General features: G+C 38.8%; 2 protein-coding genes across 5 annotated transcripts in view; one reads left to right on the forward strand and one right to left on the reverse strand.

Annotated features, from left to right (window-relative positions):
* LOC126416194 (tetratricopeptide repeat protein 12-like) overlaps positions 1-7,341 on the forward strand; it is a 125,571-nt gene extending 118,230 nt beyond the window's left edge. Inside the window, exon 5 of the mRNA XM_050083782.1 lies at positions 7,059-7,341. Within this exon, the coding sequence (XP_049939739.1) occupies positions 7,059-7,087 (29 nt within the window). The 3' untranslated portion in view covers positions 7,088-7,341. The remainder of the gene's footprint in view (positions 1-7,058) is intronic.
* LOC126416192 (uncharacterized) overlaps positions 7,340-21,173 on the reverse strand; it is a 206,723-nt gene continuing 192,889 nt past the window's right edge. For all 4 annotated transcript variants that reach the window (XM_050083777.1, XM_050083779.1, XM_050083778.1 and 1 more), the window contains one exon: positions 7,340-9,084. In XM_050083777.1, the coding sequence (XP_049939734.1) occupies positions 8,969-9,084 (116 nt within the window). In that variant the 3' untranslated portion in view covers positions 7,340-8,968. The remainder of the gene's footprint in view (positions 9,085-21,173) is intronic.

The raw sequence follows: 21,173 nt of genomic DNA on the forward strand, positions 1-21,173 counted from the left end.
AGCAAATTGTGAAACAAAGAAGTGCCTAGTAAGGAAACCAGTTACTGGAATCATAAAAACAAAACGGAACATTACATGGTATGTAAAAGGGCCAGGAAAAATTGATTTCACAGAAAATGATTCCAAGATGGAAGACAGAAGGAAAAATAAAAAAGCTACAGAAAAGATGTAGAGGAAACTGATTAATGAACTGTGTTGAGAATCAGACATACCGTAAGCAGCATTTATACACGTGTTTAGAAAGCTGGAAAAGGCATTTTTAATGTGAATTCAGATAAACTTACAACTGTAATTAGTGAAAAAAAGACACAACTGGAAGAGCAGGTGACTAATTAACTCATTGTATTCAAATTAAAAAATGGAAATTGAAGGTGAGAGAAGAAATTACCAACTGGTCTGAATAAGGAAAAGGAGTAAGATAAGATGCTGCTGCCTCCCATTCATTTCAGTGTGTACTTCGAGAGTATATATGCGACACTGAGAACCATAAGGGCCCAAAGAACAGACACAAAGTTTGGAGGAGAATAGACTGGTCTCGGATCTCAGCATCTTGTATTTCCTGTGAAAAAATATATCATACCATAATGTGGGTGCATTATTTTAATTAATATTGAGGATTATATTTATTACTAGCTGACAATTGGACGTTGTCCAAGTATTCATGTTGCCAATTTTCTATTAGGAAAAACAAAAAAAAAGAACTGTGTTTGTAGTGAAGAACCAAGAAAAAATTTCATTTACATGTATTAGTGAAAACACCTTTGAAATTATGATCAGTCGTACAAAAAAATATGCATAAGGTATAAATTAAAACACATGATCCTGGGCAGTTTCTGTACACTGAGCAAAGCTGCTTTAAGTGTGTACAACATAATTTTGTAAACGTCATTATGTTACCACCACCTTCATGGTTCTATAGACAGCTATTGTTTTTGCCTACATCTGTTTGAGCTTTGCAATTGAAAGCCATCAAAAGCATTGCCAGATATCACAAATTTCCTGAAGTAGGCTCGACTGTAGAGGTGATTCAGTAGCTAGGAATACATTTAATACAGCTCTTCATGCAATACACATTTTTTCATATCTTGGTGTTTATGATGTCAGATTTCTTGAACCATTTGCCATACAATGGCAGTGATATGTTTGTGTAGGTACATTCAGCGAAATACGTGGATACTGTTGGTGAAATGTGTTGTGAAAAGAGTTAGTAGAAAAGAAGTAATGAATTTATAAACATCATGTGCAACACGGCAGTTTTTCATGCATCTCTGTTGATGATGTCATAATCCCTGAACTATGATACGTAGTGGTCCTTACCCTCCACAGCGATTGTTGCCTGAGAGTAAGGGATATGTGTACCCAGTTTAGTTGAAATCAGTTCAGTGTTTGAGGAGGAGATGTGGAAAATACACACACACACTCTCTCTCTCTCTCTCTCTCTCTCTCTCTCTCTCTCTCTCTCTCTCTCTCTCTCTCTCTCGTAATGTATGGCTGGATTAATGTTAATTCACAAAATTTCCATATATAGGTTAGTGACAATAGCGTCTCTTGACATTTGTCAAGTTTGTAATTAATTTGAATCAGAACATACAGAACAGATAGTAAATGTGTTAATACACAATTATGGCCTATTCCAACACTTCATGGTCCAGTGATCCTCCAATTACAAAGTACTAATACTATGTACATGATGTAGACATCAAATTATGTTGGTAACCCTAGGTAACAGTGGAGCAGTGCAGAGAAACAAAATTATGCTTTGTGCTTTGGGTTCATATGGAAATTAATATCTAAGAAATCGTTGAGGCAGCCTTTTGTGAAACAATTTAAATTTACAGATGTAGATAAAACTGGTTCACCGTAAGATCAACAGATGGCAAAATGGCTCTGAGCACTATGGGACTTGATATCTGAGGTCATCAGTCCCCTAGAACTTAGAACTACTTAAACCTAACTAACCTAGGGACATCACACACATCCATGCCCGAGGCAGGATTCGAACCTGCGACCATAGCGATTGCGCGGTTCTAGACTGTAGCGCCTAGAACCGCTCGGCCACTCCAGCCGGCTCAACAGATGGCAGCAGCATACGTACACCTTACAGTCTCAAAACCGATGACAGTGTGCTTTAGGTCCTTTTGGTTCTCATTGCTCCCCACTAGAGGCAAAGGGTGCAAAAATTGGAGGCAGAAGAACATGGTGAAACTTCCTGACAGATTAAAACTGTGTGGCACACCAAGAGTAAAAATCTTGGGATCTTTGCCTTTCGTGAGCAAGCACGACCACAACACATCCTCACAGCTTTACTTCCACCAGTACCTCATCTCCTACCTTCCATTACGGTGTCTGGGGTTTACAGGCACCATGGTCCTCCTAACTATGAATGAAAGATAAGGGCTATTGGAAGCACAGCACAGAAATTAAAACATTGATAGCTGTGGTCACAGAGGCATTTTGGAAGACAATGAGAGTTATGCATAACAATATGAAAAAAGATCCGAGGAAAGGATTGATAAAGTGTTTGCACGAAGCAACCTCCTTCATGGTGCTGAAATGTGGACAATGAGGGCTTGTGATATGTGAATGAGGTGAAAAACTAGGTTGTACTGAGGAGAGTGGGAGAGCATAGATAATTACTGAATCTACATCTACATCAACAATTATACTCCGCAAGCCACCCAACGGTGTGGGGCAGAGGGCACTTTACGTGCCACTGTCATTACCTCCCTTTCCTATTCCAGTCGCACATGGTTCGCGGGAAGAACGACTGCCGGAAAGCCTCCGTGCGCGCTCGAATCTCTCTAATTTTACATTCGTGATCTCCTCGGGAGGTATAAGTAGCGGGAAGCAATATATTCGATACCTCACTGAGAAACGCACCCTCTCGAAACCTGGACACCGCGATGCAGAGCGTCTCTCTGGCAGAGTGTGCCACTTGAGTTTGCTAAACATCTCCTTAACGCTATCACGCTTACCAAATAACCCTGCAACAAAACGCGCTGCTCTTCTTTGGATCTCCTCTATCTCCTCTGTCAACCCGACCTGGTATGGATCCCACATTGATGAGCAATACTCAAGTACAGGTCGAACCAGTGTTTTGTAAGCCAACTCCTTTGTTGATGGACTACATTTTCTAAGGACTCTCCCAATGAATCTCAACCTGGCACCTGCCTTACTAACAATTAATTTTATATGATCATTCCACTTCAAATCGTTCTGCATGCATACTCCCAGATATTTTACAGAAGTAACTGCTACTAGTGTTTGTTCCGCTATCATATAATCATACAATAAAGGGTCCTTCTTTCTATGTATTCGCAATACATTACATTTGTGTATGTTAAGGCTCAGTTGCCACTCCCTGCACCAAGTGCCTATCCGCTGCAGAGCTTCCTGCATTTCGCTGTAATTTTCTAATGCTGCAGCTTCTCTGTATACTACAGCATCATCCACGAAAAGCCGCATGGAACTTCCGACACTATCTACTAGGTCATTTATATATATTTGGAAAAGCAATGGTCCCATAACACTCCTCTGTGGCATGCCAGAGGTTACTTTAATGTCTCTCCATTGAGAACAACATGCTGTGTTCTGTTTGCTAAAAACTCTTCAATCCAGCCACACAGCTGGCCTGATATTCCGTAGGCTCTTACTTTGTTTATCTGGCGACAGTGCGGAACTGTATCGAATGCCTTCCGGAAGTCAAGGAAAATGGCATCTACCTGGGATGCCTGTATCTAATATTTTCTGGGTCTCATGAACAAATAAAGCGAGTTGGGTCTCATACGATTGCTGTTTCCGGAATCCATGTTGATTCCTACAGAGTAGATTCTGGGTTTCCAGAAATGACATGATACGCGAGCTAAAAACATGTTCTAAAATTCTACAACAGATCAATGTCAGAGATATAGGTCTGTAGTTTTGTGCATCTGCTCGATGACCCTTCTTGAAGACTGGGTCTACCTGTGCGCTTTTACAATCATTTGGAACCTTCCGTTCCTCTAGAGACTTGCGGTACACGGCTGTTAGAAGGGGGGCAAGTTCTTTCGCATACTCTGTGTAGAATCTAATAAAAAGAAACTGGATATATTAAGAAAAGAGGAGAGGCTTAAAAATACTGTTTTGTAGAGGTATAGGTGGAGAAAAAGTAGTTGAAAACTGATGATCATATCCCTCGGGCCGGCCGGAGTGGCCGAGCGCCTGTCCTTAGGTTAGTTAGGTTTAAGTAGTTCTAAGTTCTAGGAGACTGATGACCTCAGAAGTTAAGTCCCATAGTGCTCAGAACCATTTCACTCGGATGTTTTGTTATTTCTCCTGTGAAGGCCAATCTACAAACAAATATTTTGAACTGTCATTGATACCCAGTATTGTAACTTGTGTATGAGCTACAAGAAGAATCCTTACTACTTAATACCTTCATTACAATGCTTGGATATACTCATGACAAGGTCACAGACCGCTCTTTCCTCCAGAACCTGAACACCTAGGCCCAAATGCACTTCACCTAACCCTTCTCCAAGTCAGTTAACTATTTTCCTAGATGTTGCTCTTCATCGTTCAGGTGGTTCCATAAAAAGAAATCTCCATTCATATAAATAATTCCCAACATACATCTACACGACTACTCTGCAATTCACACTTAAGTAAATGGCACTTTTTTTTTTTATTGAAATGGTCATTTCTCTGTATGTAGATGTGAGTCAACAAATTGTTTTCACATTTGGAGGTGAGAGCTGTGATTGAAATTTCGTAAAAAGATCTCATTCCAACAAAAAATGCCTTTGTTTTAATGACTGACATCCTAATTTGTGTATCATATCAGTGACTGACTCTTCCCTATTTTTGCGACAATGGAAAATTAGATCTCTCTCACACACTTTTTTTTTTTTCCTTCAAATGTCCTCTGTCAATCCAATATGGCGATGATCCCTTACCATACAACAGTATCCCAGAAGAGGGTGGACAAAAGTAGTGTAAGTAATCTGTTTAGCAGATCTGTTACATCTTCTAAGCACTCTGCCAATAAAAAACAGTCCTTGGTTCACTTTCCCCAGAAGATCTTCTGTCCGATGGTTCCAGTTTATGTTGTTCAAAATTGTACTTTGTATGTATTTAGTTGAACTGATAATCTTTAAATATGTGCTATTTATTATATAAACAAAATGTAATAGATTGTTTTAGTGCTCATGTGGAGGACTTTTGACACTTTTTGTTGTTTACGGTCAAATGCATCTTTTCACATAACGCTGATACCTGGTCTAAATATAATTCTGCAATAATTTTGATTTTCCCATGACTTTAATACACTGTAAACAACAACATCATATAGAAGCAATCTAAGAGGGCTTCTCAAATTGTCCCCTAAATCGTTCAAAGTCTGTTCAAAAAATTCCAGAACTTTGTCAGCAAAATTTTTTCTATATCCTTTACTTATTGTGCATGGTATCATTCAAAATCCGCTCTTCCACAATTGATACACCACTCTCAATTCTATGTGGGCATGACAATCAAAAAGCTGTCTGTCTGTATGAATGACCATTCACAAACTGCTTTCAAGAAACATCTGAACCACCTTGTTGCTGAGCACACTGTCAAAACACTACGTTCTTAATTTCAGTGACTGCTTCACAGCCTATGCCATCTGGATCCTTCCCACCACCACCAGCTTTTATTTTTGAATTGCGCAGGTGGGAACACTCCCTGCAATATATCCAACATTCCCGAAGCCCTCAACCTTCATTAGTCATTGTCCTTACCCATCTAGCCCCTTCCCTGTTTCCATTCCAGCAGTACATGGCCCTCTATTCCACCAATGTTCCCTCAGTCTTTTTACTTCTCTCCTTTTCCGCTATCCCCCTTCCAAACCACCCTCTATCTAACCACCCGACTGCACCTTGCTGCTCTGTCTTCTCTCCATCTCATCCCTGTACACTCCCACAAGCAGCATATTACCATCCCGTAGTCCTACCCTGCCATCCCTCCCCCTGCCCGCCCTAGCCTCCTCCCCACCCTCACCATCCATTTGCCTCTCCCATCATGTGCTGCTGCTCACAGTCTGCCAGAGATTGTGATCGTGTGTGAGTTGCATTTGTGTGTGTTTTGTCTAATTTCGAAGAGGGCCTTGTTGGCTGAAAGCTCATTTTCTGACAGTCTTATTGTTGTGCCTTTCTGTGACTCACCATCTCTGCTACATGGTGATAGCAACTATCCTTTTCACCATATTAGGCATTCCTTTTTTAAGTATAACTTCCACCCTCCCCTCCCACCCCAAAAAAATATGTTATTCATGTAGTACAGAAACAGCATAATAAAAACTACCTTTTTATTTTTAGAAATTTCAATCGAAATCAAAATGCAGAAGCTGATCACACAAATGGGTTTAATTGAGTGTATATGAAAGAGTTCTTTCTTTCTCCCATAAAATTAAGAAAAACAGAATTTTCATTTCTACACTCACTGATTTAGTTCCTGTATACTCATCTATGTGGGAACAACAAAAAACCAGCTGTCTACGCCGGGTATAACCAAGCTGTGACTAACTATGAATTCTACTATCCAGGTTTCTGAATATGCTGCACACCACAGAAATGAAGACTTCTATAGCAGTTTCAGTATCCATACCATTTGGATTCTCCCCCTCCCCCCTTCGAAGTTAATCTCTGAGCTCTTTTGTTTTTGTGTGTTTCATGAACCAATCAGTGACAATTGAGTGGTTGCCCCTGATCACAGATAATACAATTCTGTATTTGTGGTGAAGGGTAAATAGCTACATGCTACATTAAGTTTGTGTAGAAAACTACTTGAAAATCACAATGAGCTAGCTATTTTCCACGGCAGTACTTATCATGCATCCCCTTGCTTGATTCTATCTGCCTCAAGGAAGCATATTCATTTTGATTCCCATCATGGTGAAAGAATAAAAATGGAACTCTGCTGTCATGAAATTGGAGAGTGATACAGTTTACCATTGTAACTGATTTTGTACCACAATAATGACATAGAATGCACACAGCAAATCTGTTTGGAATATTCTTCACATTGAATATTGCTTGTTTCAGAATATATGGAGTCATGGAATGAACACTAAACATAGGACTTCCAAAAACTAAAGGGAACATAGTGAAAAATAAAATACAACAAGAGCAGTAAATTAAGCCAGAGCTTAATGTATCATGAACATCTCACTGGACAACACTTGGAGCTTTTAACTTATTTTGACAATGTAAGTTACTACTGAAACTTAAACCATCACATTATTTAATATATAATTGGTAAACACAAACTATTAATGAAATGATTTATAATTGTTGTAATGGGAGTAAGTAAAATGCTAAGAAAATACATGTAATGTTATTTTATTTTTTTATAAAACATTAAAAAGCTTCAGAGAGAACATAGACATTGTCATCTCTGAGCAAGACACATCTGCTATATATATAATACAAACAGTAGGAAAACTTGTAATTTTGAAAAAGAAAATAACAAAAAGTCAAGATAATTAACAGGTACTCTTTACAGATATTCAGCTATTCTGCAGTCTCATATGGAACAACTGTAGATGCTGCATGATTAAACAGCCACATGAAACACTTCATTAGTTCTTTGGTCTTGTGAAATGTCAAATGGCTCCCTTATGGACAGTATGGAGCACTACTCATATAAGCGCACAGTTTATATTTACAACTTTCCAGCGTGAACTAGATAACTGTACATTTGGCCAGCACTGGTCAGAGCTCATTAAGATCATACTAGCATGTATTATGAAAACTGTTTGCCAGGAAGCTGTTAACTGGTAAATGCACACCGCCACACATTTTTGAAGATCTGATAGACATTCAGTATGACAATCTGTAACAGTGCACTAATTAGAGAAACTTTCAATTAAAAGTTTCTAGAATAAATATTAACTGACATTTAGAATAAATATTTTCCTCCTAAAGGAGATACTTCAAGGTATTATATTTTTAGAGAAGTGTGGAAAATAAGCTGAAGAAACTTGTTGTGGCAGCTTCTTTAACATGCAATACTCATAATATTTCTCCATTCAATTTCTTTTTCTTGATGGCTTTAAACAAAAGAAAATAACAAACTACAGACATACACTACCTTACCTTTACAATTTCACATTCTGCGCATACAATTTCACTAGCAAATTAATCTTTCTCTCTATATCATTTCTTAGATGTGCACATACATTCCAATGTTTTGAAGTACCGTGGAATATTCTTCTAAGCTTTTAGCATTTAATTAACTGTCCCTTGTCAACAATTACTGAAATACATGCCCAGACACTGACAGCAACATACTACACCAGTTTCTTGATAACAGTTTTTATGTAGTTCCTGGCACAAATATGTCAATAAATTTATACAAATATTAAACACACTGACACCAGCAGCACTCCTGGACAGGCAATAAGGCAGAATGCCAGCCTTTACATAAATATTGAGAGAGATCTCTTTCAGTCACACAGTCACACCATAAATGAGCAGAGGCCATGACTCTGCCATTCAGGATTAAAAATAATACATACAGGGACTAGAGGCACTTCTAAAATTATCTAACAGCATTACAGAGTATGCCTCTTAACATCCACATTTGACAATCACATTATAAAATGTCATCTATTACACTCACCAATCTGAAGAAATATTCTACAATATTTAATTAAAAAAGTGAACCAACCAGTCATACTTTCAGATAAAAATTACACATCCATACTTTGTGGTTCTGACCACTATCAGTACTTTTAAGTTTAAGCCTCAGTAAAACTATATGTCAACACTACACAAAAATGCTACAAACTAAATGAGAAAACATGTAAAACTCAGCATGAAATGTAATAACAAGTTTATATGTACTCATTTACCATAACATTCCAAAATTCACTTTTTTTAACAATAATCTGTAATACTTGGAACACAGCCGTAACCCTGAAATTAATAGATTAAACAAAGCCTTGCCAACATTATGGCCAATCTTGATCCACTGATGAGTCTAGTTCCAGAATCAACTGTTCAATATTTGGTTTAGGACTTTCTTCTGATAGCATCATCTTTGGAACACCCAATTCAAGAGAGACACCTGGAAGAAAGAAACAAAAGAGCTAATGGAATGCATTAAAATGAAACTACAGTACACATCATTATTTGCAAGACACCACTGACAGGGGACACTCATATTTTCTTTAAACTGAAAGCCAGAAGTGTTTTTCTCTGCCTCTCATAAGTGTCTTAGATTTTTTTTTTAAGAAAAAGTGTGTTTGAAGAAACATTAAAGGATATTTTTGATACACTTATTGACAATTTTTCCACATAATCACCATACTGTTCAATGTATGTGGTGAGCCATAGCACAAGCTTCTTTATGGTCTCCTCAAACAACTCTCCCATCAGCTCCTTCAGGGAGATGATAATCTGAAGGTGTCAAGTCAGGGGAATGTGGAGGTGGCTCAAAACATCCCAACTAAATGAGTCCAAGTGCACCTTGGCAGCTACAGCTGTACAAGGACCAGCACTGTCATGCAACAAGCACACTCCTCTCATCAGCATTCTCCTTCTTTTATTCTGAATGCTCTTTTAGAGTTTTTTTATGGTCTCAAATATTATTGTACATTGGTGGTCTCCCACTGAGGCAGAAATTTGACCAAAATGATGCCTATTTGGTACAAAAACAAAGAAGCCGTGATAATTTTGTCCAAAATTTTGGTTTTGAATCTTTTGGTTGATGAGCTGGTATGACACCACTGTGACGATTGTCTTTTGTCTCAGGCATGTATGGAGCCATCCACGTTTCATCTCCAGACACAATAGTGCTCAGAAAATCTTCACCTTTCAGTTCAAATTGTCCAGGAAACTCACAGGCATTACTGAACCAATTTTTCTTGTGCCACTCTGTCAGCTGTTTTGGGACTTCTCTTGTGTACAGTTTCCTGTGTCCCAGTGTTTCTGTGAGTGTCCTGTAAGAGATATTTCATCCACTGTCAACTAACAGTCTTTACAAATCCTTCTGCCTGCAGTAAATTCTCTACACCACTTAAACATACATGTTATTTGTAACACCTTAGCTGTAAACCATTTTGATTTGCAAAAAGATAGACCACTTTGATTTGCAGAGAGATTTTGGTAGGTGTTATACCTTTCACAAGTAGGAAGCAGATAACAGCATGTGGCTCACACTTGGGAGGGATTTCTTACAGGCATCCTTCACACAGCAGGGCACTACAATACGAGTTTACGTACTATCACGTTCCTGCGATGCTCACTCTGATCTGGGTTCCTCCTCTACCAATCAGCGTTGTGAACCCTCAAAAAACCACAATCCGTTACAGTCACAGTAAACTTACTTTATGACTATGCATTGCAATCTAAAAGTTTTGCATACAAACACAAAATTGTATTATCCCAGATTAAATCTACTGAAGGTGCCTGAATGTAAAAGGCAAAACAAATGTGGAACAAAAATAAATAAAGACTGCAGCAAGAAACAGCTATTTCAGTTAAAAAAAATAAATAAACACACAGGAAGTTTGATTTTGGTCTGCAAGGAAGGATATCAGTTTTGTTTCTTGGCATCATTGTTGGCAATTTTCAACAACAGACGGTGTTTCACTAAAACATCGATTGTATGCAACATATCTGACACAGACTTCAATAAAATTTATTGAACATGTACAGTTATGCAAGAATATAATACAGATGAAGTTCACAGTAATAATAATTTTTTTTACTTCGAATTGTTGGGACTGAGTGTGAACAAATGACAAAATATGCTTTGACAGTATTACTGAAACACTGAAATAAATTAAGAATTTTGTAATATTTTTAACCCAACTCAAAGCAAGGGTGGGTAGAGTATATTAACAGAAATTTTATCTCATGAACTTATCTAATCATTTCAGGTTAGGAAAATTTTTTTCACTAGGCACAAAGATTGTTTTGGGTTGGGTTGGTTGTTTGGGGAACGAGACCAGACAGCGAGGTCATCGGTCTTATCGGATTAGGGAAGGATGGGGAAGGAAGTCGGCCGTGCCCTTTCAAAGATTGTTTTGATATCAAAGAAATGTTGATAAATGTTGTAAAATAACTAAGGTGAAGTATCAGCTCAATTTGAAGAAGAGTTCTATTTATGTAGTTTTTTCGAAGAGTTGTGTGTCTCTTCTTGATAATGCATCTTCTTAACAATGCATTATCACAAAATCCTTTGTTATGCACAGTTAATCACCAACAAAAATTCGTACAAAAGTCCTCCCTTTCAATAGTTAACAACCTGGATGATATATTTACAGAAAGACATAATGAAGTACACCAGTGGTTCCAGAACCAAAAAACGCAAAGCTGGTGTTTTCTTATTAGAAAAAGTTGTTTTTATTGTCTTATTCTTTGCCAGGCAACCATTAATCAGTAAATATCCAGCAAGTTTCCTGGAGTAACTTGGCATACAATATGTGAGAAGATACTTTGGTAAAGATGAAAAGTATACAGGGTGTTTTATAATATTGATTACATTAAACTTACAGTTATAAATGATATGTAAAATGAAAGAGCAACTCAAACAGTTTTACCAAGAACCTTATAAATGTTCCCTGGCATAGCGAAGTACGTGACTGGTTGAACTTCACTGTACCCAAGTGCTGGATAGGCCGCAAGGGGCCCAATGACAGGGCTTGCTTTGCATGGCCTCCACGTTCACCCGACCTAACGCCATGCGATTTTTTCCTATGGTGCATCATCAAGGATTGTGTGTATGTGCCTCCGCTACCAGCAGATCTCCCTGAATTAAGAAACCGGATTGAAGCAGCTGTTGCTACAGTCACTGAAGACACACTTATCAACATTTGGGAAGAACTCTGCTATACACTTGATGTGTGCCATGTGACAAACAGTGCTCACATTGAACATTTGTAAGGTTCTTGGTAAAACTGTTTCAGTTGCTCTTTCATTGTACCTGACCACAATGATGCCTTGGCAATAGGAAACTGATGAAAATTCGTCCAATTTGGCACCCTCTGACTTCCGTCTACTCTGAAATCTAAGAGATTTGTGGCTATAAACTTTTTGAGACCAGTAAATAGATTACTGCAACTGTAAATGGTTTTTTTACAGTCCATCCACAGTTCCATTACAGACATGAAACTGTTCACTGGATAAATATTGAACAAAGTGTACTGATTGTAAACATATTGGACTTTTATACTTTGACGCATCTCAGTACTGGCCTATCTCTCTTGTTCTTAACAGTAAAACATTCTTGCTGCTAGTTTAGAAGAGAAGTCATTACAATGAAAGCCACTGGTTGTATGAAGAGTCCATATGGTAGGGGCACAAATAAAATGATTTCCAGGGTCTTCTAATGCTACTACCCTTGGAATTTCCAATGAAATGTGATAGTAATGCTGCACAAGTACCTCCAAAAATGTTAGTAGAGAACTAAGTGGGTGCTAGTGGCAAACCCGATGAGCTTTTTCTGAGTAAGAGCAATACTCCCTTATGCAGATGTGGAGTTGTGTTGCAACAAACCACATTTTATCCATATGGGGGCACTCTAAAACAAACAAAACTGTCAGAAGTTGGCAGCAGATAATTCTCATTAACTTAGAAAAATTTTATTAAGTATCCTTTTGTTACTGTTTGATGTGCAGGGTGGAGTTTTTTCTGCCACACAGGGAACAGAGTTAACTGAAATGACTGAGAAAGAATTACAGTGAGATTTTTATCGCCCAAATAATAAATAAAAAGAAGAACAGAAATTACTCAGACACAGAGCATGGCTGAAGCAGGAAACCAGTGGCAGCTTTCAGAGAACCATCCCTTGACTGAAGGAAAACATGTAGAAGATAACCTGGATCAGTGACTTGGATACAATATACACTGAGGTGACAAAAGTCATGGGATACCTCCTAATATTACCTCAGACCACCTTTTGCCCAGTGCAATGCAGCTACTTGATGGCATGACTCAACAAGTCACTGGAAGTTCTCTGCAGAGATACTGAGCCACGCTACCTCTACAGCCATCCATAACTGCGAAAGAGTTGCCAGTGCAGGATTTTGTGCATGAATTGACCTCTTTATTATGTCTCATACATGTTTGATGGGGTTCAAGTATGTTGATCTTGACCTCTTGATTATGTCTCATACATGTTTGATGGGGTTCAAGTATGGTGATCTGGGTGGCCAAATCATTTGCTTCAATTGTCCAGAAAGTTCTTAAAAACAATCATGAACAATTGTTATCCACATAAATTCTTTTGTTATTTGGTAACATAAAGTATATGAATGGCTGCAAATGGTCTTCAAGTCCAGGTGGTCATGTGTGTTTGAGTTGTGCATGTGTTTTGCTTAAGTCAGAAGTAGGCCATTGGCCGAAAGCTTACTTGTTTGGCAGTCTTTTTGTTGTGTCTATCTGTGAATCAACATCTCCATTATATAGCAAGTAACAATTTCATAATATTCTCAAAACTTGTTTTACTCAGTTATTAATTTTAAGTTTTAACTGCTAACACAGAAATCATAATGAACTTTAAAAAGTAATTAATATCATAAAAAGAACAACAAACCTGCCATGCTATTGATAGTTTTTTGTGGAGTGAATAACACTTCCCGCAGAACACAGTTTGAGAAATGCTGTACAAGAGAGTATCCAGCAGCAATACATATGAGTAATTCCACACATTGTGTACCATTACATCCTGCAAGGACTGTACACCTCTGATGTTTGTTGAGGACTGCAGGATACATGTAGACTATCAAGCAAAACATACTGTTGCCCTCCTCACAATGTCAGATGGGTGAGCTGTTAAAGCACAGCATGCACTGAGTATTGGTAGGGCATGGGGTATGGTGTATGTGTTTCTGTTCTCTTGGGCTATGCTACAGAAAGCTGAATGATTACAAAAGAGGTACTACATCGACAAGAAGCTAACTGATGACTCTTAGACCTAAGTTGTGATTCAATCATACACCTAGATGCACAGTTAACACAAAACAATATCTGCAAAGTGTGACATAGCAGTACAAGCCAAGGCAAAGGCTTGTTGCCATAACCAGCTGGATCAGCATTTCATTTCAACACGCTGCTGTCTCAGTACACCAGCATCCAGTTTGGTCAATGACAGTAACAGTTTTGCCATAACCAGGGATGCTTTGGCAGCATTTCGGCATGTTGTGTATGTGACACATTTGATGTCCTGCTCAATAAGCCCACCCTCTCTTGTATAAATACTAGCCACCTAGCCAAGCTGGGCATTCAATCGGTGAGTTTTCGAACTGGCATCCCCTGTACTGGGGGCTTCTACCATGAGGCTGCCATTCTTCAACCACCACCTGGATAAGACTGCTTGCCTGGGTTTCCAACCACCGGACATTTGCCATATGCTGAGGCAGCCCACCTTGCTTACAGCCTAGCAAGGCAGCCTTCATCCAAGCCAAGCTCATACACACATCATGCACTGTGGACTAGAAGCCCACAAGTCTTCTATAATGAATTATTGTAAAAATAAACAAACAATTGACCTATCTTTGAGCTGTCTGTGACTTCTGCTGACCACCCACCTCCACCAGAGAACCCAGCACCCCTATATTAGGTGTAAAAAGTAATGGTGGAGGCTACAATGGATGTCCGTGATCCACATCAACAAGGAGAAGCAATGCCAGCAGCAGTTCAGCGGTGGTGTTTAGCGGAGGGATACAAGTAAGTGCTGACTTTAAGCATTATCTTTTCTATACTTCGTAATTTTTTTTCTTCCTGTAGTGATAGATGGCGATCAAAATGGTATTGGTCTAAAGGCGTCAACTGAAGAAGCAATTCAACACTTGTTTGATCAGATTGTTCAAATGCGAGCTGATAAAGCAGAATTACAAACTACAGTTTAAAAGTTACAGGTGGAGAGAAAGAAACAGTCACCTCCTAGAATGTCCATATCTGTCCTAGATGATACCACAGCCTCTTTAGCGATTACTTTTTCATAAGAAATAGGGGAAAATATTTGGACTTTTGTAGGTAATTTACTTATGGGTGCAAAGATAGGGGGAATGGAACAATGAACAATTATTGAGTATAGCTTGGTTGAAGTTAACATGAAATGCAAGGGCGTACACCATGAGAAACTGTGGAAATACTTGTTCTGTCCAGAACTTGCAGGGAGGACTGTTGGAACAATACAGGAGAAAAGTACCTCTAGGTATTATCATGAGCATCTCAATAGTGTAACTCAGATGCAAGGAGAGTCCATGGAAAGATTTGTTGACTGAATTAGGAAGTTCAATATTAATACTCGTGAGGTCATAATGACAATGCCAACATGGCCATTCCTCAAGAGACAGAGCAGAGTATGTCAAAGGCATTCTTGTAGGTTTTGCAGTTGTATGTCCTGTAAAATTGCAGATAGATTTTCTAAAGTCATTAAATGAAGTTGTGACAATTGTGACAGCTTTAGAAGAAATAGATGCGGTGACTAGACATATGAAAGGAGTGCATAGATGTAGTCAGACTAGTCACAATCAACAAGACTGTAGAAAACCTCAGTGTGGGAGGTTTAAGTGAATTTTACTCTCAGAATGGGAAAGGCAGTGCAGGATTCCACGGGTACAAGGTGATTGCGGATTAGGTCTCGCACCGATCACACGTATCTGTAGCAACTCAGGATGTAGTTGGGATAAGGACTTTGAATCAGTTTCATTGTAGACCAAGTGGAGAAGGGTCAGAGTGGGAGGGAAATACTTCCGGGCTTGTGTGGAAATACTTGTTGAGTTGGCAGTAGCTGCATTGTCACACTTTTTCTGGATTTTGTGTGTAAAGATATTGCCAAAATCAATCTGGAATGGCACATAGTAGAGCTGGGCAGCCTAATAGTGATAGAAATGTGGCTTGAGATAGGGTACTAGAAGGTACAAGGAAGCTAGTCTGAGCAGATGTAAATGCAGATGTGCCAATTAATACTTTCTGTATAACAATAAAAAAAAAAATGGCAGAATATGAGGACCTAGACAAGTAGTCCAGTCAATGAAGGAAAATTATGAGAAAAATTTGTGTAGTACCAAATTTTTGTCCAGTCATAGGAGGAAGTTCCATGAACAACATACAAAAAATTCTGCTGGTGGGGTGTGAGCGTGGGGGTGGGTTATTTAGAGTCCCCCCTCCCTTTTTAATAATTCAACTGCAGCTTCTAGTGAAAGTGTTTCCAGTTTAAAATTACACTTCATTAAATTTCCTACAAAAAAATTCCTATTAATTTTTTCTCTGGGGCTAATAGTTTCCACATTGCAGGGGATGGAAATATGTCAGATTATTAAAAATTGTTTTTTAATAGTATGAAATTAATGTTTATTGTTAAGTGGGTTAAAACAAATTTTTAATGTGTATACCACATCGAAGTGCACTAGAGCCATATTAAGGTGTAAATTTTGATCTGGGGAAGTACAAGGAGAAAAGATGAGGGTGGAAGGAAGAAGTGAGTGTGAAGGATGGAAAGTCACTAGGTTGTGGTCATGCACTTCCTTCATTTGTAAGACTTAAGAGCAAGTAAGTGACTCCCCACTCTTTCTACCCCACTTTATCATAAGAAGCAACAATATGGAGTTTCACAAAGTTATACTGCCCTTTCATACATCGACGTTTTGGACTTTAATATCTGTACAATGTTCTACACTACTGGAGGGATAACTGATTCTTAGCCATCATGTATGGCAGGTGTAATGTTGTTCTAGGAAAGGCAACTACTCCCACAATGGGCACTGCTCACTTTTCAGTCTACAGACTAAAGCACTCTAGTATCCCTTGTCCAGCTCTCTTATGCGAGTAGGCAAAATAAGTTCTTTGAGCTTGTGTTCCTATATTGGAGCTATTTTCAGTGTATTACATGAGTATTTATTTTCAGTTATTAAGTGAGCTATTATGTAAAAAAGCTCAGCATCTGGAGCTGTCAGCTGTCTGCCACACTGTAGAGCCTGCACCAAGTGTAACATGTTGTCAATATAAATTTTATAATGTGGATTTCACTGCCTCCACTAACAATAGCTGGAATACTTTTAATAGCAAGAGGAGTATCAGATGCATCATCTCAACATTCAAAGAGGGCCAGAGGCTTATACTGGCGCCCTCTTCAAAGAAAGTAGATCACCTCGGTGTTATGACACTTAAATATTTCAACATAAGGTAAGCAATGCATTGCAGCAGATTACTCTTCAAGGCTTGAGCATGATCAGTCCCATTCCATCAGACCTCCTGCTAATAAGATATCGCAAGATTTACTGTGGATGTCTGGTCTGTGACACCACTCAATGTAGCACACTCTACAAGTGCCACCAGTTTCTGATGGAAGAAATTTATGCAGTCTACCAGTAACACAGTCAATGGTGAGAGAAGTGTGGTACCTTTCTTGCCATTCATTAATTCACTGCCAAGTGACTATAATACTGTTACATGGCTTTATAACACACTCTCAATAATAAACAGTTACAAGGAAGGTGCCACATTTATCAATCCAATCCCATTCCTACATAGGTCACCAACATCATCACACTTCGAAATTACACAAAATCTCACTAATTGGCTGTAAATAAGCATTCCGTTAATAAACTGAAAATAACTCCACTATATAAACATGGGTTCAATGAAAATATTTTGTCTACTTACATAAGGGAACTGGACAGCAAATGATGGAGGGAGAAACTCTCATACCCAGATGAACACTGCACCTGACGTTCAGGATGACTAAGACCCCTCTAGCAGTGTAGAAGAGAGTGCGAAGGTATATGTAAAATCTGTCCATATGTGCTTCTTGTGTCAGTATTATTAGTAATTCATATCTGTATTCCATTAGTATCAGCACACACCGTGCAAAATAAACATCACCTGACATTTTTGGGAACTGTGTCGCAAGTGATCTACAATGCGAGCTGCGGAAGGATCAGTACAACTTTGTCAAATACCCTGTAGTAGTTTTTTGTGACACAGTGGGGTAGACTGAACGAGGAATTGTCTGCTCGCTCTTCAGTTTGAAGACCTAAGATGTAGTGCATGATCACAATTTGACGACTTGTTTTCCTTCAGGTGTGTACCCTCCATCCCATTATCCCCCACCCTGTTTCACTCCCAGAACACAATTTCTCACTTAATATGACTCTACTGCTCTTAGACGTCAAACATACATTTAATATTTCCTTTAAAAATAGACATTAATTTTATGCCATTAAAACACTGTTTTTAATAATCTACAGTTTTCTTGTCTCTAGCAATGCAGAAACTATTTAACTTAAAGAAAAAATGGAAAGGATCTTTTTTGTACGAGATTTAATTTGGTTTAACTTTGTACTGGGAAAGATCCTCTCCTTCCCATCCCCCACACTCACACCTCACCTGTCAGGATTTTTAGTATGTTTTTCATGAACTCCCTCGTACTACCGTACAAAAATTTGCAACTACACAAATTTTTTCCGCTATTCAAACTTTTTTGGTTGTTGCTGAAAGACAGATAATGCCCATCAGTATACTCAATATTCAGTCAATGGAACTGGAGCTATCACGAGGTGAACTGACAGCCAAACAACAAGAGCTGAAGTATGAAGGGTTGGATAGGGATTTCAATATAAAGTACTTTAACTCGGAACTATCTTCAGGAAAGGTATCACATTTGCAATGAAATGATACGGAGGAGATGAAAAGCTATTACAGAAATATGTAGGCTCATTTAACACTCAACACTCCTGGGCTATGGACAAATATGACGATAATGCAGCATGGATTCCCACTGGGAATGAATCCTGGTGTACAGGAAACCATAATGAGTTCCACATCAGCTCCAACAGGTGATGGGAGAATATACATCAACAGCTCTGAGATGTGCCTATAAAAGAGATCCCTTGGAAGAGCAGTGACGTAGGGGGTGGAGGAAGCAGCACCAATAGCAATTGTACTGAGAAAAGCTCAGATGGCAGTAAGGCCTACACGTTCTGTTGCGGCTACTGGTATGGCCATGGATGCTGACCAAATGCCAAACACCACAAAACTTTAGAGAATCTTGAGTAATGGCATTAGTTTACAAAAATAGATTTGCAAAGTGGGTACCATCAGTTGGAGGTATTACCAGAGATTCGACCTAAGACTGCAGTTACTGTTCCATCCAGTCACTGCCAACACCACCGAATGCGATTTGGATTGAAGAATGTGTTGGCTACGTTCCAGCACTAGTTAGATGGAGTGCTAAGGGGCCTGAAACCAAACCAATGTATAGTGTCTTGCAAGAACATCCGAGAGCTTGTGGTACATTACTGTACATCTCAAGTTGATTATGACCAGCACAAATGACACTAACTACGGGACCACTCCAACTCAGCACCACTGATTTTGTGCATATTTATGGTATGTGAAGAGCTTGACCAGAAATGAAAGTGACAGCTCCAGATGGCCATGTGTTAAGAAAAAATAGTATTTTGGCACGGGTTGGGCAAGTCATGAGCCATTTATGTTAGTACAGTTTCCAGGCAGTGGTTGTGCAGCAGAAAGCGTATAGATGAGTAGTCCGATGGCCACAGGATTCGATGGCCACAGGACTGAGTCCCTATGCAGGAACACTCCATTTTTTTGTTATCAGGTCAATATTTTGATCAAGAAACTCAAAACAGCTCTTATCTTATCAAGAGAGAAGAAGAAACTAAATCCTGAGAAGACTGCATCAAAATATATTCGATTTTTTATCATGAGCTATCCCAGCCAATATCTGGTGGAATTATCCGTTACAAGTGGTTTGCTGCCTAACTGTGGGATGAGATAGAACCTTTTATGAATGTAAACCAAGTTTCTTTTTCTATAGTAACTTTAAAACCACCATGTAATTGTAAAAATGGGTAATATATAGCATGTGCATGCCTTACCATCCCTTCTTTGAAACTTATTTGCACAAATTTTCCACTGTCTTATATTAAAAAATAAGGTATACTGGGCATTTTTCAGTTTATTTGCAGTGTAAGGAAAATAAAAATTGAACACATAAAAAGATAGGTTTCCTTATAATACCTCAAACCCATGACCTGTGGTACCATTCTGGACTCTTTCCACTGCCAACTACTGCCTGGAAGCTACACTAACATACATTGCTCATGATTTGCCCAACTCATACCAAAATGCTACATTTTTTAAATACTTGGCCATCTGGAGCTCCCAGTTCTGTCACTTATTTCTGGCCAAGCCCTCTTTTTATACCATAAATTTGTCAAAAATCTGTGAGGACAAGTAGTTGTAGTGTCCTGGTACTTTTGGAAAAGAGGCCTTTTGTATTGAAGGAATTTTACTATTTGGACCATATTACTGGTAAGAATGGCCATAATATTGCCCAGGGTGGTGTGTAAATAGACCACTGGCTTGTGTAAGCCATGCAATACTTTCCTACTGCTGGTATGGAAACACTGTTTCAGTCTTTTTTGTGTTTAGCTAATTATTACAGGAAGTTAGTGCCAAAATTTGCAGAAGTGCCAAGATCCCTCATACATCTGTTGAAAAAGATTATAAACTTTCACTGGACTCCAGATTGCGAAGAAGCCTCTGTGTGGTTCAGACACCACTAGTCCCGTCCTTGCTTTCCCAGATAATCATAAACAATTCATATTATCTTGTGATGCTAGCAATCGCTCCTTATCTTATAGTGTGCATTAAGCCAGGAAATAGATGGAACAGAGTAGCCGATACCCTGTGCTTGCAAGCAACTAAATAACCATGAATAACCACGAAAAAGGAGATCAATGTGATTTCTGTTATCATGCATTTCTGTTTGTTACTTATATGTAAGGTGCTTCGAACATTTAATGGTTCACACAGCTTTAAAATGGCTTATGGACCTTAAGGATCCAATTTGCTGCTTAACTCAATGGACTTAGTGAATATGACTTCGAAGTGATACAACAACCCTGGGAAAGTGCACTGTAAAGCAGATGGACTGAGCCCTTCATTTTGTGGGGTGGAGCACATTGGCAGATCAATGATAAAAGACTCAGGCCACTGACCAAGACTGTCACAAATTTATGACACAAATTAAGTTTTGTGTGATGGTAGGATCTTTAGCAAACAAAGTGTGGACGACCCGTTGTGTCGGCAAGGTTACAAGACAAGAGGTTGATGGAGGCCCACAATTCTGTCTTAGAAAGGCACAGAGGTCGATGAACCAAGAGACAACATATCACA

Source organism: Schistocerca serialis, chromosome 8, assembly GCF_023864345.2.
Source record: "Schistocerca serialis cubense isolate TAMUIC-IGC-003099 chromosome 8, iqSchSeri2.2, whole genome shotgun sequence".
Lineage (NCBI taxonomy): Eukaryota > Metazoa > Arthropoda > Insecta > Orthoptera > Acrididae > Schistocerca > Schistocerca serialis.